General features: G+C 48.7%; 1 protein-coding gene across 1 annotated transcript in view; it reads right to left on the bottom strand.

Moving 5' to 3' along the window:
• Positions 1–9,046: 9,046 nt before the first annotated feature.
• Positions 9,047–14,612, bottom strand: part of LOC118641837 (death associated protein) — a 55,653-nt gene continuing 50,087 nt past the window's right edge. Inside the window, exons 3-4 of the mRNA XM_036279427.1 lie at positions 11,949–11,991; positions 9,047–10,932 (exon numbers count right to left, since the gene is read on the bottom strand). Coding sequence (XP_036135320.1) covers positions 10,819–10,932; positions 11,949–11,991 — 157 coding nt within the window. The 3' untranslated portion in view covers positions 9,047–10,818. The remainder of the gene's footprint in view (positions 10,933–11,948; positions 11,992–14,612) is intronic.

Below are 14,612 nucleotides of genomic sequence, written 5' to 3'. Positions count from 1 at the left end.
GCCTTTGAGATAGTGCGCCAGCTCTCACGGTTTCCCCGAGTCAACAGATCAACCTCTGCAGCTACAGAAACCTCTGGTTCTCAAAGCGCCAGGGTTTCTGGTGCACGAGCAGCCTGGGAAATATCAGAAGCGCACCTGTGTTAGTTTCCTGTGATCCCTCAAGCTTGGATGGCTTCAAACAACAGAAACAAACATGGTCCCTCACAGTTCTGGAGGCCAAAGTCCGAAATCAGTGTGTGGGCAGAACCATGCTCCTGAAGGCTCCAGGGAGGGTCCTGCTGGGCTCTTCCAGCTCCTGGTGGGTGCCAACATGCCTTGGTGCCTTGCCCTGTGGCAGCCTCTGCCTGCCTTCGTCACCACGCGGCCCTTTTCCCTCTGTGTGTCTGTGTCCACATTTTCCTCTTCATAAGGACACTGGTCATTGGATCAGTGCCCACCCTAGTCCAGAATGACGCCGTCTTAACTTAATTACATGTGCCAAGATCCTATTTCCAAATGAGGTCAGATGCCTAGCTTAGGGCTTCAGCATATCTTTTTTGGGAACACAACTCAACCTGCAACACCTCCCCGGTCAACTGAGTCAGAGACACTGGGAGCCTGGGAGAGCATGCCTCCCCAAACTCACCCCCCGGGCATCTTCCCCACCCTCACTCTGCAGTGCCCTCGTGCTGCAGTGGCCCCTGTGGTTACCTGTCCCTCCTCTGCCTGACCCCTGAAGCTAAAAGCCAGTTTTGGCCTCTTCTCCGCACTCCTGCCTGGGCCTCCTCCACAGCCCAGGGCTTTAAATGCCAGCTAGAGGCTGTTGAATCAATCTAGGTATTCAGCTGTGGCCTTACCCATGAGCTCTAGGCCAGGTGCCTATAGCTCACTAGTTCAAATCCTGCCCCCGCCCGTTTCTATAATTGTAGTTACATTGGAGCATGGCCCACTCACTGACTGACATATTGTCCGTGGTGGTTTTTACTCTCCAAGGGCAGAGTTGAGTAGTTGTGACAGATGCTGCATGCCCACAAAGCCTACAGTGTTTACTCTTCGACTCTTTCCAGAAAAAGCTTGCTGGCCCCTGCCTCGCTCCCATCGCACTGCGGTGGGTGTTTCCACCGGGGTGGAGCAGGTGTTGCAAACCTAGCATGTGCCAAGGACAGCTCTTCATTAAAAAATGGAGATATAATTGACAAAACATTATATTAGTTTCAGGTGTACAACATAGTGGTTCGATGTTTGTATATTTTATGAAATGATCACCCCAAAAAGTCCATTTAACATCCATCACCACACATAGTTATACTTTTTTTCTTGTGATGAGAACTTCAAAGATTTACTCTCTTAGCAACTTTCAAATATACAAGACAGTATTATTAGCTCTAGTCACCATGCTGTACATCAAATCCCCATGACTTATTATTTATAACTGGAAGTTAGTACCTTTGACCTCATTTCTCTCACCATCCACCCCTTACCTCTATCAACCAGCAATCTGTTCTCTGTATCTTCAGGTGGTTGTTTTATTAAATTCTACATATCAGTGAGATCATATGGTGTTTATCTTTCTCTGTCTTATTTCAATTAGCACAATGCTGTTGCAAAAGGTAAGATTTCCTTTTTAATGACTGAATATTATTTCATTGCATATTTATACATCCTATCTTCTCTATCCATTCATCCATCGATGGACACTTAGGTTATTTCTGTATCTTGGCTATTGGAAGTAATGCTGCTGCAATGAACATGGGAGTGCATGTATCCTTTTGAGTTAGTGTTTTCATTTTCTTTGGTTAAATATCCAGAAGTGGAACCGCTGTATCATATGGTAGTTCTATTTTTGATTTTTTGAGGAACCTCTATACTGTTTTCCAGACAGCCCTTGATTTCCTCCTCAACCTGTATTTTTTTTTCCAGCTTCCTCATCAAGTGCATGACCTCACCATCTATCCAGGTGCTCAATCCAAAAACTCGGCTTTCATGACCCTCCCTTCTTCCTGCTCTTATTCCTACCACCCCGTCTACTGAAATCTGATTGCCTTCATTATTTTATTAGCCTCTTGGTGAAGGAGAATCTCACTCATCGGTGAGGGAGAGATTCTTGCCCTAGAGTTATGACAATGGCAGAACACATAACATCCCACACTTGAGATGTCTAGAGGTCATTCCTAGAGATGAGCAGGAACTGAAGGAGGCCAAAGCACACCTGGGCCGCCATCAACCTCCTCGGTTTATCTTCCCGGGATACAGAAAACTGACCCACCACCAGCTGCTTCCCACAGGCTGAGGGGGTAGTGGTGGCTGTCCTGCTACCCAATGCCTCTTGGGACAGTGCTGATTAGACCAAGTTGATGAAAGCGTTGGTGTTTGACTAGGAGGACATTAAATGACAATGGAAACCAGCTAAATCAGCTTGGTAGAAACAGCAACGTGGAAGATATTCTGCTTTATTAGACTCCGCCTGGCTCTTCTCCCAGAAAAGCATACGGGGAAGAAGATGCTTGGCTAGCTTAATTAAACCAAATGACAATACACATATTCTAAGCTGTGTGGGAAAAGGTCTTTGGAGACAGACAGACGGGGTCCAGGCCTGGCTTTGCTACATGTTTTCTTTGTGATCCTGGCAGTGTTCCTCATTTCCTTGAAGGATAAATCACTGAATGAATGCTGCACACCCTGTTTGGTGCCAGTCCTGGACAGCGAGATGCTGGGGGCCACTCTGCACGTAGACTCCTTGATTGACAGTCCTCAGGGGTTCTCCAACTCTTCTCTGCTTCCATGTCCTCCAGGTGCCCAGGAATGTCTCTCAAGAACCCCAGTGATCCTCATGAAAGATAAATCAGCACCACATGACCTGCAGTGTGGATGAGGACAGACGTGTTTCAAAGGCCGTCTGAGTTCTAACATTCTCCGTTGGGAAGTCTTCCCCAAGAAAGAATCAGGCAGAACCCTTCAGCCCCAGGCTGTGTGTGAGGTGGTTCTGGTGAGCTGCCTTGGCCCATGCATGGTCTTCCAGCAGGTGGAGAGTTGTCTCTGCTCCACGCTTCAGGGCTGCACAGCAGTCATGGTTCAGTGGACTTTATCACCTGTGCTTGGTTTAGCTGCTATGGCAGGAGCAGCCTCCTACACTGACGGGGTCAAGATCTTCCCAACCATGATGAGAAGGAAGAAGGGCAGCCCCTAGGAGAAGTCCATCATTTTCCCCCAGTGGAGCCTGGCTCAGAGGCCCATTCTTGGACCTTCTGAGAGGAGGGAACCCTGGTGGGGTGGATGGTAGCTGCTAGCCTGTTCTCTGGCCATCCAGACACGTAGAATTTAGAAAATCAGGCAAAGAGGGAAAGTGGACCTTCCATGAAGCAGTGAGAGCCTTGAGTCTCAGCTCTGTGACACGGAAAGTGTCACCTCAGCACATAACGCAGTAGTGCTGACCCCTGGCCCATGCTGGTGTTCTCAGGGTTAGACCTCAGGAAGGTGGAGCATGGCGCTGTCTTGAGAAACTGAAGAATACAAGCAGCAAAGTGTTTAGTTACTTTGATCTTCACTTTTCTCTACTGTAAGCACATAAAAATTATGCTGCTTTCTTAAAGAGGTTATGGACACAGGGTACTTCAGAACATCAGGGTGAGAAATGCACATGGCATGCTCTCCAGTAACAGCCTATGGCCCATAGTTTCCCTGCATCCTTGACCAACTAAAGAGTGTACAAGGGGGTCTTATTTGGGTCTCCTTCTAGACCAAGCACAGAGAGTGATGGCTTCCTGACCCGCAGGGAGCATCTGTTCCCCTGCAAGAAGTGCTTTGGTCAGAGGCAGCTTCATAAAGAATTGGGGGCCAAGATGGCCCTGGGTACTCATTTGATGCCTGGGTCCTTATCTCTGTCTTCTAAGAGGATTATGGGTGCAACTTATACCCAGAGTTAGCTGTACTGTTAGCTATGAGGGCACAGTTCCCAAGACTGTCTTCAGTTCTGATACCAACTGCAAATTTTGGGGAATGCATTCCCAAAACTACACCCAGTTTCAGTAATTATCTAGAAGGACTCAAAGAACTCACAGAAAGCTATTTACTAATTTATTACAGGGAAAGGATACATATTAAGATCAGCTAAAAGAAAATATACGTGGGCCAGAGTCCAGGAGAGTTCCAAACATGAAACTTTCACTGTCCTGAGGATGTGTTACCTTCCTACCATTGATGTGTGACAATATGTATGGAGTACTGCCCATCGGGGAAGCTCACTTGAGCATCAGTGTTCAGAGTTTTTATTGGGGCTACATTACATAGGCAGAACCTAAGCAGCTCTGAAGCTCCAATCTAGATGTTCGGCAACTAGAGGACCTCTCTCTTTCTCCACCTCTGGGGGCCCTTCTGTCATCTGTGATAACTTCTGCTGGTTGACAGGAGCCATCTAGGCAGAGGAATGTCTGAGGTCTTTGAAAGACAAAGGACACCAGCAATGATTGGGTGGTCAGAGAGTTGGAATGGAAATTTGACGGGTGGAGGATGAATTGAGTGCAGAAATGGCAATGGAGTGCTCTGCTCTTTAAAGATTGGTGGTGGAAAGCATTGCATTTGGTGTCAGATTGGTCTTAGCTTTGCCACATACTAGCTATATAAATTAAATTATTTTACCACATTAAGCCTATTTCCTCATCTGTATAACTGCAATCATAACAATGTCTACTAGGTAGATTTGCTGTGAGTAACTGGCACATCACAAATACTCAATAAATATGAGGAGAATGATAATGGCAGCGATGATGGTGATAATGATGTAATAATAATGATGGTAATAATGGTGGTGGTGGTGGTGGTGATAATGATGGTGGTGGTGGTGGTGGTGGTGGTAGTGGTGATGATGATAATAATGATGATGGTGATAAGGTGATGGTGGTGGTGGTAATGATGATGGTGATGGTGCTGATGGTGCTGATAATGGTGGTGGTGGTGGTTAAGGTCTAGAATCTACTCTTGTGGAACTCTGTCTACTTTGATGCCTTTGTGATTCATGAAAAATAGTGTAACTCCGGTTAAGTTTATATAGTTTAAACAAAGTATTACTTAATAAATGCTCATTTATCATTATCTTATATTCAGGCTATCTAATTGTCCTTGTGGAAAATTCTTGTTTATCAAACTAATGCCAGATCTCTTTCTTAGACTTGGCAACAGTTTTGTGCCTTAAAGCAATAATCTTTTGGTTTTGTGGTTGCTTCCTAGAATAACTTTCTTTGGGGAATCCTTTTGGTATGCCAAAGAGCCTCTAGAAGGCTGGTTAAATAACCCAACCTATTAGGTTGAAAAAAATTAGCATTAAGACAAGAAAAAAAACTTTAGCTGTGAAAAATCAAACAATAAATACAGGAAGGACTCCATTACTTATTTTAACTGGCATGACCGGCTTAGCATCATTTTAGGGCTGTTAAATATCTATGATGTGACGTTACATGTAATTTGAGGGGGTTTTCTTATTATGCTTTATGGAAATCTGACTTCTGGTTATTCCAAACACTGTTTCTTAGGTTTTGTTTTTGTTCAGAGACTTTCTCCTTCTAAATCTGCCTTCTAGGCCCAGTTGCAGTAGTCTGAGAGGCATACTTCAGGGGGTGGGTTTCCCACACTGGTCTCTTTGGGGGAGGACAGTTGCTCACCCACACTGCTCTGGTTTCAGCTTCCATTTTGGTTCTGCTATGATGCAACATCTGATAGTCATTCATCTTGGTAACCGGAATTGGGGTGAGTCTTAACCTAACCGAAAGTGGGGCTCATTGATACCAAATGACTTCTGTAGCCACACAGGGCTTCCCCAGTTAGCAATGGCACCTTGAAATAGTGCTTTTCAGAAGTGACTGAACCTGAAAGTTTTTAGCCCTGGCAATACTGAGGAAGAGTCAGCATTGCACCAAAGGTAGAGAGTTTTATGATGAAACACGTGACTTCTGCAAACTTTTGTTCCATCTCATGTTCTGAAATGTTTTTTTATGTCCCACGTGATGTCATCCAGTTGTACATGTTGCAGCTAAAAGTTGCATCAGACATCTGCAGGGTCTGAGGGACAGAAAGGATGTCAGTATTCCAAGTCTACAATCTAGGTAGTGGGGGTGATGGGGAAGTGGTAGGGGCTTAAATGTGCTGTTCTCCAAGAGTTCACAGCTAGGCTTTTATTCCTCCTTCTGTGGTGGAAACAAGGAGTTGTGGAGGGGGTGCTGGGTGGCGGAGGCTGTGCTAGGAGACAGGGATGCAGGCAGCTGCCGTCCCTGGCCTTCACCTCATGCCTAGCTGCTCGCTCTGCAGGGAGGCGCCCATTGTCTTCTTTTGCTCTTCACTCTGCTGCGTCTATTGATAACCTTGAGGTTAATCACCTTGAGACACACATGGTCCATTTTGGAAAATAGGCTGGAATCATTTAAAAGAAGGTTTCTAGACCTTCTTTTGAGAATATTTAAGTCGCTCAGACAAAAACCCAGGTGTTTGTTGTGCTTGTCTAGGTGAGTGTGCCAGGAGGCCACGGAGGAGCATTGATCTCTGTTCTTCTTCGTATCGCTGACTGATCTAACAACCCTGGCGCTGTGGAGCCGCCGCGCCTCCCCGCAGGGAAAGGCTTGCTTCATCTAACAGCTCCCAGTGCACCCAGGGGCACATCTGCATCGGAGAGATTTGCTATCTCCTGCTCCAGGGACTGAGAAGCAGAAACAGCTTGAGCTTTAGCTGCTTCCACGTCAGTATCCTTGCCACTGAACACATGGATTTTTTTTTGTTCAAGATTCCAGCATGAACAATTGGCCTTTAATTGTTTAGTTGCATTATTATAAGTATGGGCTTCTAGAACAGGGTCATTTCTAAGCCTCGGCACTGCTGACATTTGGGTCTGGATAATTCTTTGTGGAGGGGCTGTCCTGTGGACTGTGAGATTTTTAGCAGTATCCGTGGCCTCTGCTCACTAGATGCTGCCCATTAGCATCCCTCTCCAATCCTTAGTATGTTAACCAAAGATGTCGCCAGACTTTGTCTAGTGTTCTCTGAGGGCAACATCGTCCCCAGGTGCAAAGCACTACCCTAGAGATAATGAACATCATTGTTAGAACCCTGAGCACATCCAAGTTCTCAGACCATTTCTATTTAAAGGATAACACAAGCGGGTTTCTGGCAATTTGTACAGAAGCTGAGCCTTTATGCTACAAAAAGTTGGACTCTCTTTTTTAGGTGACCCTCCGCAGCAAAGACAACAATACTGAAATGTAATAGAAAAGCTCATTCAGGGCTTCTGGGTAGAGTTCCGAATCCTCCAGATTGTATCAGTTCAATATATTTTATCGTGTTGGGTCTTTTCCAGTTGACAAATTAGATTCTTTTTGAAAGTATGGCAGTTGGATTTATAATAATATTTAGGATTAAAGGGAAAGATGATAAAATGATTTTCTTGTTATAAGTGCCCTTAATTGGATTTTAGGAAGTCTGTTTGGGAGTCCAGTGTTAGACAAGTTGTAAGACGTGCGGATGCTTCAACGTGGTCCAAATGAAAATGGATCCCAGATGCGGTGAGGGTCTTAAGAAAAATGAGCAGCAATGAATTTGTGTGGTGATGGTTCATTTCATGTGTCAACTTGGCTAGGTCACGGTGTCCAGATATTTGGTCAAACATTATTTCAGATGTTTCTGTGAGGGTGTTTTTGGTTGACATTTATATGTAAATCAGTGAACTTTGAGAGAGGCGCAGTGTCCTCCATAATGGTGGTGGACCTCATCAAATCAGTTCATGGCCTCTAGTAGAACAAGGACTGACCTCTCCCCACCCGTTCCTGGAGTAGGAAGGGAATTCTACCAGCGGATGCCTTTGGACTTGAACTGCAACACTGGCTCTTCTCTGGGTCTCCAGCCTACCTGCCCACCCTGTAGATTTTGGACTTGCCAGCTTCCAGAATCAGGTGAGCCAATTCCTTAAAACAAATTATCTATCTATCTATCTATCTATCTATCTATCTATCATCTATCTATCATCTATCCATCAGCTATCTATGTACCTACCTGCCTACTATCCACATCCTGTTGGTTCTGGAGAACCCTGGCTAATACAGCTATAGAGGAAATTCCAAGTACTCAAAGTTTCCTGGTGAACCATCACCACCCATTCACCCCATTGTTCAGGAGCATATGACTGTAGATGCCTCCTGGGAGGGTCACACATGTCTGCATTTGTTGTTGTTTTTATACTGCAGAGGCAAGCAGGATGCCTGGTCTTGGGGAGAAAGGTTTGCTCTGAGTTTGTAAGAAGCGGCATTTAGGCAGCATGGCAGCTGTGTAGTTGGAAAAAGCTGCAGAACAGCAGAAGAGCCCCACAGGCTGCCAGGGCAAGTGGCAGATGTTTTCAAAATAATTAATCAAACACCTGCTGGGTCTGGCAAAGCCTCCCCTCCCCACCCAGACCCTCCCCGCAGCCCTGCCCTTTCTCAAGGTGCCCAGGTGCTGCCCCGCAGTTTTTGCTCCCTGATGCACACACGAGCTCACGTGCATCCACTCCTAGTTTGAGAAGGAACTGGGACAGAGAATGGTACACTTAGGGCATGTGCTTGCGTGCAGGGGAGTCAGCATTCAGATCAGAATACACCCCAGGTCCTCACCTGACCCCTGGGGCACCTCCCAGTGCAAATCTGTGATCTGATTCTGGACCTCAAGGTTGAACAGTTGTGATTATTTTTGCATCCTGCTCATGCGGGTTACAGAAGACCTCTGAAGAAAGCGAATGTCTTGTCCAAAGCTGCTCACAGCCACCTCTGGGCTTTCTGCTAATTCCTTCCTAAGTCTGTTCCCAAAGGGCCCCTAGCACAGGGCCAGCTGCTAGGCCCAAGTTAGACACTTTAACCAACTGCCTCAAGCTTTTCCATTTTAGGACATTTTAAAGTAGATGATTAGACTCGAAGTGCCACATGTCCAATAGTTCGACTTTGTGTCTGTGCAATTTGTGAAAATACCCATCGTGCATGAGTGTTTGTGTTTCTATAAAAACCATCTGGCAACCCTAGTAAAATGTAAGAGAAAACTCTGAAATATGAGAAAACACAAACCATGAGAAGAAATGCAGTGGCTTTATTATAATCAGTATTATTCTTGAAATTAACAATTGATAAACTCACTCAGGAAAACGCTGTGCTGTCAGTGACCCCGAGCCCACAGATGCGTGCCAGATGCAGCTACAAGTGCGTGAAATATGCACCTTGGGAAACGGCACGGAGCTCCTGGCTGCAAAACCCAGAATCAGCAACGCCCCCGAATTTCTGCAGTGGAGTTGCAACGGCTGGCACAGGCCTCTGGGCGCTGCCTGCCCTGCGCCCCTTCTGGGATGCCAACTCTGGGGGGGCGGGGAGCCGCTTGCTCAGTGTGCCTCACGACAGTGCAGCCCACGAGGGTGCCTTTCCAAAAGCCAGCCTCACTGTACACCAACACTTCGGGATTAAGACCACCAGGTGTGATGACGCGGCACCTTGAAGGTTAGCCGCCAGCTTCCGCGAGTCGCGGGGTAGGAGCCCAAGCACCGCCTTCAGAGTGCAGGGCAGCTTGTCCCTCAGGGCAGGGCAGGGCGCTGACGGGGCCTGCGCCGTCTCCAGCCGCAGCCGTGGACTGGACAATGGCCCCGAGGCTGGTGGCGGGCGCGCTGCCCAGCACACCGCGGCCTGCAGCAGTCGCCACTGTGGGTGCAGGGCGGTCGGGCCGCACCCTCTCCTGCAGCATCCACTCGGGAAGATCTGAACATGAGTGAGGGTGCCCTTTAGCTTTTCAGAAAAGCGGGGCCCTCCACAGCTATGAGCAGAGGGCAGTCGAGGCTCTGGGCAGGAAGGCGTGCAGAGGGCCCCTCCGCCCGCCCACATGCACGTGGCCCAGGCCAACGTGCACCCGGCAAAGGAGTTCGGGGCAGTTGACTGACTGACAAACAGGTTTTTCTAGCTCAACGGGAATGTGGTGTTTCCATCTCTTGCTAAAGAGACAAAGGCAGGTTTTGGTCTGGTCCCCGCATTCAATTCTGTCTGTATGCATTCTACACTCTTGCTACAGTGGTCCAGAGCTGGCTACACGGCTGTTACTCCACTTGGTCAGGGATCACTTCCAGAACTAAAACAAACCTCCAGCGGTGAGTGAGGAGACACGCAGGTGAAGCCTGTCTTGATGGCGCGGCAGCGCTGGGCTCGGGACCCACCCTGCGATCTCATCCCAGAAGCACTACTTTTGGGCAAACTACCTCTCTAATTTTTCAGCAACATGACTCCTGGAATAAAAGCCACTTCAAAGATAAAAGGTTTTCTTTGGTCCTCCTGGGACTGCCTGGCGTCACCCTGCACAGGGACCCCTCGTCACACAAGGAGTGACACTCACGGTCCCTGTGGTTAGTTTTAAGTCTTCTTCGCTCTGGCTTTCTGAAACCCACCCCTGTAACTAATACCCTCTTCTTATGCTCCCTTAGGTATTAAGATTGTATTTATTGTCCAAGTACTAAAAAGCATGAAATGATTGAGCTCTCCTCCTAACCCTAATCCAGCCCTCCCTCATGTGCGCCCTCTTGTTTTTAGACCACAGGCGGGAATCAGGCAGGTGCTGAAATAGATCTAAAGCTAAACTGGGAGCAGCTGCACTCTGCTCAGGGCTCGGCCACTTCTGCGGATGGCAGTGACCCCCAGGCACCAAACAGGACTCCCCGGAACAAGGCTTGGGGTCTGTTTTAGCTTTGACATGGAAATGTAAGACAAAGGAAGGGAAAAGTGTTTTGAAGAAAATGCAGTTCTCTTTGCTGGGGAAATGCCGAGTGTCGGGACCCAGGCACTGCTGGGGAGGGCGGGTCCTCGCCGGTCACTTGCGAGGCTGCTGGATGTTCTGGGTTCTTGGGGACGAATGCTTGTCTATGGAGGCATGGGGCTTCTGGTGAGCCACCTGGGCAGCCGCCGGGGGAAAGTCTTTGTCGCCCTGGTGGAGACAGAGGAGTGCATAGGTTTATCAACATTGAACAACTGGGTCTGCGCAGGAGAAAAGCCCAGTCCTCTGTCCTCTGTGTCCCTGCAGCTCGGGTGATGGGATGGGGACCTGTGGGCCGGCAGAAGCCTGTCTCCTGGGGCTGTGGGGGTCCTGAAGGTCTCTGTGGAGCTGAAGGGGCACTGAGGCCTATGCACCCCCAGAAGGTAAGGATGTTCGCTGTCTCTGCCCCCACGCCATGAGATCAGGTTGCCATGAGACCTGACTCACCAGGAACTGAGTGTGTTTGGGTGCCTTTCCTCTGCTACAGCTGCTCTCATATTCTTTTGAACTGGGGCCAGACAGAAACAAGTGCAGGGTCGGGAAGGAAACCCACAGGGCAGGGCGGAAGTGTGAGACAGCACCTCCAAGTCCCGGAGCAGGTACTGGCTGTTTGGAGGGAGGGATCACCAGGTGCCTACAGTACCTGTGTGACGGGGTGGGGCCACCCACCTGGGCAGGCTGGAGTCATGGCTGCTCTGGCTGAGCCAACTGGCCAGGGCTGATCTCAAACTGGGTCTGCACTTAGTTCTCTCCCATGTAAGAGAGTGCCACTTGCCTATCCTGGTGTCTCTGGATGGCTGTGGGGAGCTGTCCCTGGCAATGACATTTTCTTTACACACCATATGCTAGTGCGCAGATGAACCCTGAGCCACAGAGCTGTGGGTGGTGTTAATATGTCCCCCTCACCACAAGAGTTAGCTGCTGGGAGGTCTGTGGTTACAAAATGCTGGGTCCCACCAGAAGAGGGGCCTCTTGGAGCACCTGACCTGTGGGTGGCTGTGCCCCTGGACAAGTCTAGAGAAGGGACACAGGTGAAGGGGGAGAGGCGCGCTCCCGCTCAGGCTGTGCACGGCGCACTCACTGTCCAGAGCTCCTCACCGTCAGCACCTCTGGCCCCGACAGAATGGGTTTGATGACAGAAGGGACGACGACCCCATGCTGAGGCCCTGTGTGAGGGAGGCTCTTACCCGGGCGATGACACCGGAGATGAACACGGTGGGTTTAGGCGGGCTGCAAGACAAGAAGGGAAAACACAGCTGAGCAGGCGACCCGGTGGGTGGGGGAGGGGAACGAGCAGTGGCCTAGGAGGGAGAATGGGAAGCAAACCTCTCCCTCTGTTTTTTTTCTTTTTTAATCCTCGCTCGAGGATATTATTCTATTTATCTTCAGGTAGAGTAGGAAGGAGGGAGAGAGAGAAACTTCGGTGTGAGAGGGATATATTGATTGGCTGCCTCCTGCCTGACCCCCACCAGGGCTGGGGATAAACCGCAACCGAGGTACGTGCTTGACTGGAATTGAGCCTGTGACTCTCTGGTCCATGGGCCGATGCTCTAACCACTGACCCAACCAGCCAGGGCCCAACAGGTCCCTCTGCATTGTTCATTGTTTTGTGACAAACACCACCTGGCCGCTGGGCTCAGGACACCCGTGCGGCCAGTCCTCTCCTGAGGTGAGTCTAGGCACAGAGCGAGAGGGAAATGGTTGGAGCAAACAGCGGGTGAGTGGCGGGAAAGCTTTCTTTTTGGTTTTGGTCTTTGGTTCATCCTCAGTTTGTAACGTGGGCATGCCCAGTGGTTTTGATTTCAGGAGATTATGGGCATTAGCATTTCTCGAAGCAGTAAATCAGGGGCACACTGATGGACTCGGGGAGGCTCCTGTCCCGTAGGCTGAGGGTCCCCTTCCACACACCTTGTGGAGCCCCTGGCCTCCAGCAGCGCCTGACGCGCGAGGTCCCAGAGCCAATGTGAAGCTCCTGGCCCCCGCGAGACCCCAAATAGTAGAAATGTAAGGTCCTTCTGAAGCTACTGCTATTTTTTTTTTTTTGCATTTATCTTCAGATAGAGCCAGAGGGAGAGAGGGAGGGAGGGAGGGAGGGAGGGAGAGAGAGAGAGATGAGAGAGACATTGAGTGGCTGCCACTCACTCCTGGGACAAACTGCAACCAAGGTACGTGCCTTTAGCAGGAACCGAACCCGGGTCTCTGGTCTACAGGCTGACGCTCTAACCTCTGAGCCAAACCAGCCAGGGCACTACTGCTATTTTTAACATTTTATATCATACTTAGCTTGCTCACTGTCACCAAAACTGAGGGGGTGGATACAGGGCCAAAGTAATACATGTTCACTGTTCAGAAGCAGACAAACCAAACATGTTAGAATCACTTGTAATTCTACCACCTGGTCGAATCACTGTTAACACACTGGCTATCCTTCCAGTCTTTCTACAGATATGTAGACACTCTCATTTTCTTACTAAATTTCTTTTGTTTTTCTTACAAAGAAAGAGTTATATTGTTTTGTAATCTGCTTTCTGTACTGAGGATACAGTGAGCATACTTCTGTTATCATATGCTCTTCTATGCATTTTTAAATGGCTGCATGTGTCAGTTTTAAGATATCAGAATACAGTTCTAGATAGTACACAGTGTGCACACTTCCAAGTGGCCTGAGCGCAGGTAAGGTGGCCTGGGAGCTCGAGGTGCCTACAAGGCCAGCCCAGCAGGCAGGGCGTGAGGGGCAGCTCCAGGAGGCGGACAGATGTGCTCAGGGCAGGTCCTGCTGGGCACACAGAGCGGCACTCACCTGTGAGCTGCCGGCTCGCCTCCCCCAGCTGTGCTGCTGGGTCCTCTGAAGACACTGCCTGTCTTAGCTTTGCGTGGCTGCAGGCAAATGTACCCATGTTCAGAAAGGTTTGTTGTTTAAATCCCAGAGTTTAGCACAAACACCTGAAATTCCCCCAAGTAATATCTGCTACTCCATGAGATTAAGAAACTTTGAGTCTTATTAAGCAGCACAGGAATGTCCCCATGGTTTTATTTAGCTTTTGTTGTGTGGTTAACTGACCTGGACTTTTTTCCTTTTATCACAAATATGATTTGGCCCCAGGATCAATAGCCAGGCAGAGATGAGCAAGCTCAGCTTACGTGTAAACCCTCTGCAGAATGTGTGGATTTGTTCAAATCCACACGTAGCCTGGATCACCGCTGCGCAGCGCCCACGGGGAGCTTCGCCGGGTATCATTCATGGCTGAGTGTTTCGCATCCAAAGCTTGGGAACTGTGTTCTGGATTCTCACATTTTATACATGTTTTGGAGAAACATGGAAATGGTGGCACAGTTTCTTAACTGTTTAATGTTCCTTTAAAAATCTAGGAGGAGCCTGAAATGGGGATGATTCTTTTCTGAGAATTACGCAGCATCACCTTCCAGTAAGTCCTGCCATCCGTAGGCACCCTGAGCTACTGCTGTCATCTCCACTTTTCATCGGTTTTGTAACCTAAGTCAAGGCTCCGAAGGCGGAAACAGAGACACTCGCTCTCCTGCAGCAAGAGCCTGATGAGAAAATCACCCACAGAGCCCTGGCTGGTTTTCTCAGTGGTTAGAGCATTGGCCCAAATTGTGGGTTCGATTCCGGTCAAGGGCTTGTACCTCGGTTGCAGTTCGTTCCCCGGCCCTTGTCCGGGTCGTGCGAGAGGCAGCCAGTCGATGTGTCTCTCTCACAGAGCTGTTTCTTTCTCTCTCTCCCTTTCTCCCACTGTATCTGAGGATAAATGGAGAAATATCCTTGGGGAAGGTTTTTTTTTTAAAAAAAGTTGCCCACAGAGAGTGAGTCTAGTCTGAAGAGATACACAGTG

The sequence above is a fragment of the Molossus molossus genome, unplaced genomic scaffold, assembly GCF_014108415.1.
Source record: "Molossus molossus isolate mMolMol1 unplaced genomic scaffold, mMolMol1.p scaffold_m16_p_3, whole genome shotgun sequence".
Lineage (NCBI taxonomy): Eukaryota > Metazoa > Chordata > Mammalia > Chiroptera > Molossidae > Molossus > Molossus molossus.
The sequence above is the reverse complement of the archived record's forward strand: the minus strand, read 5'-3'. Positions and strand labels throughout refer to the sequence as shown.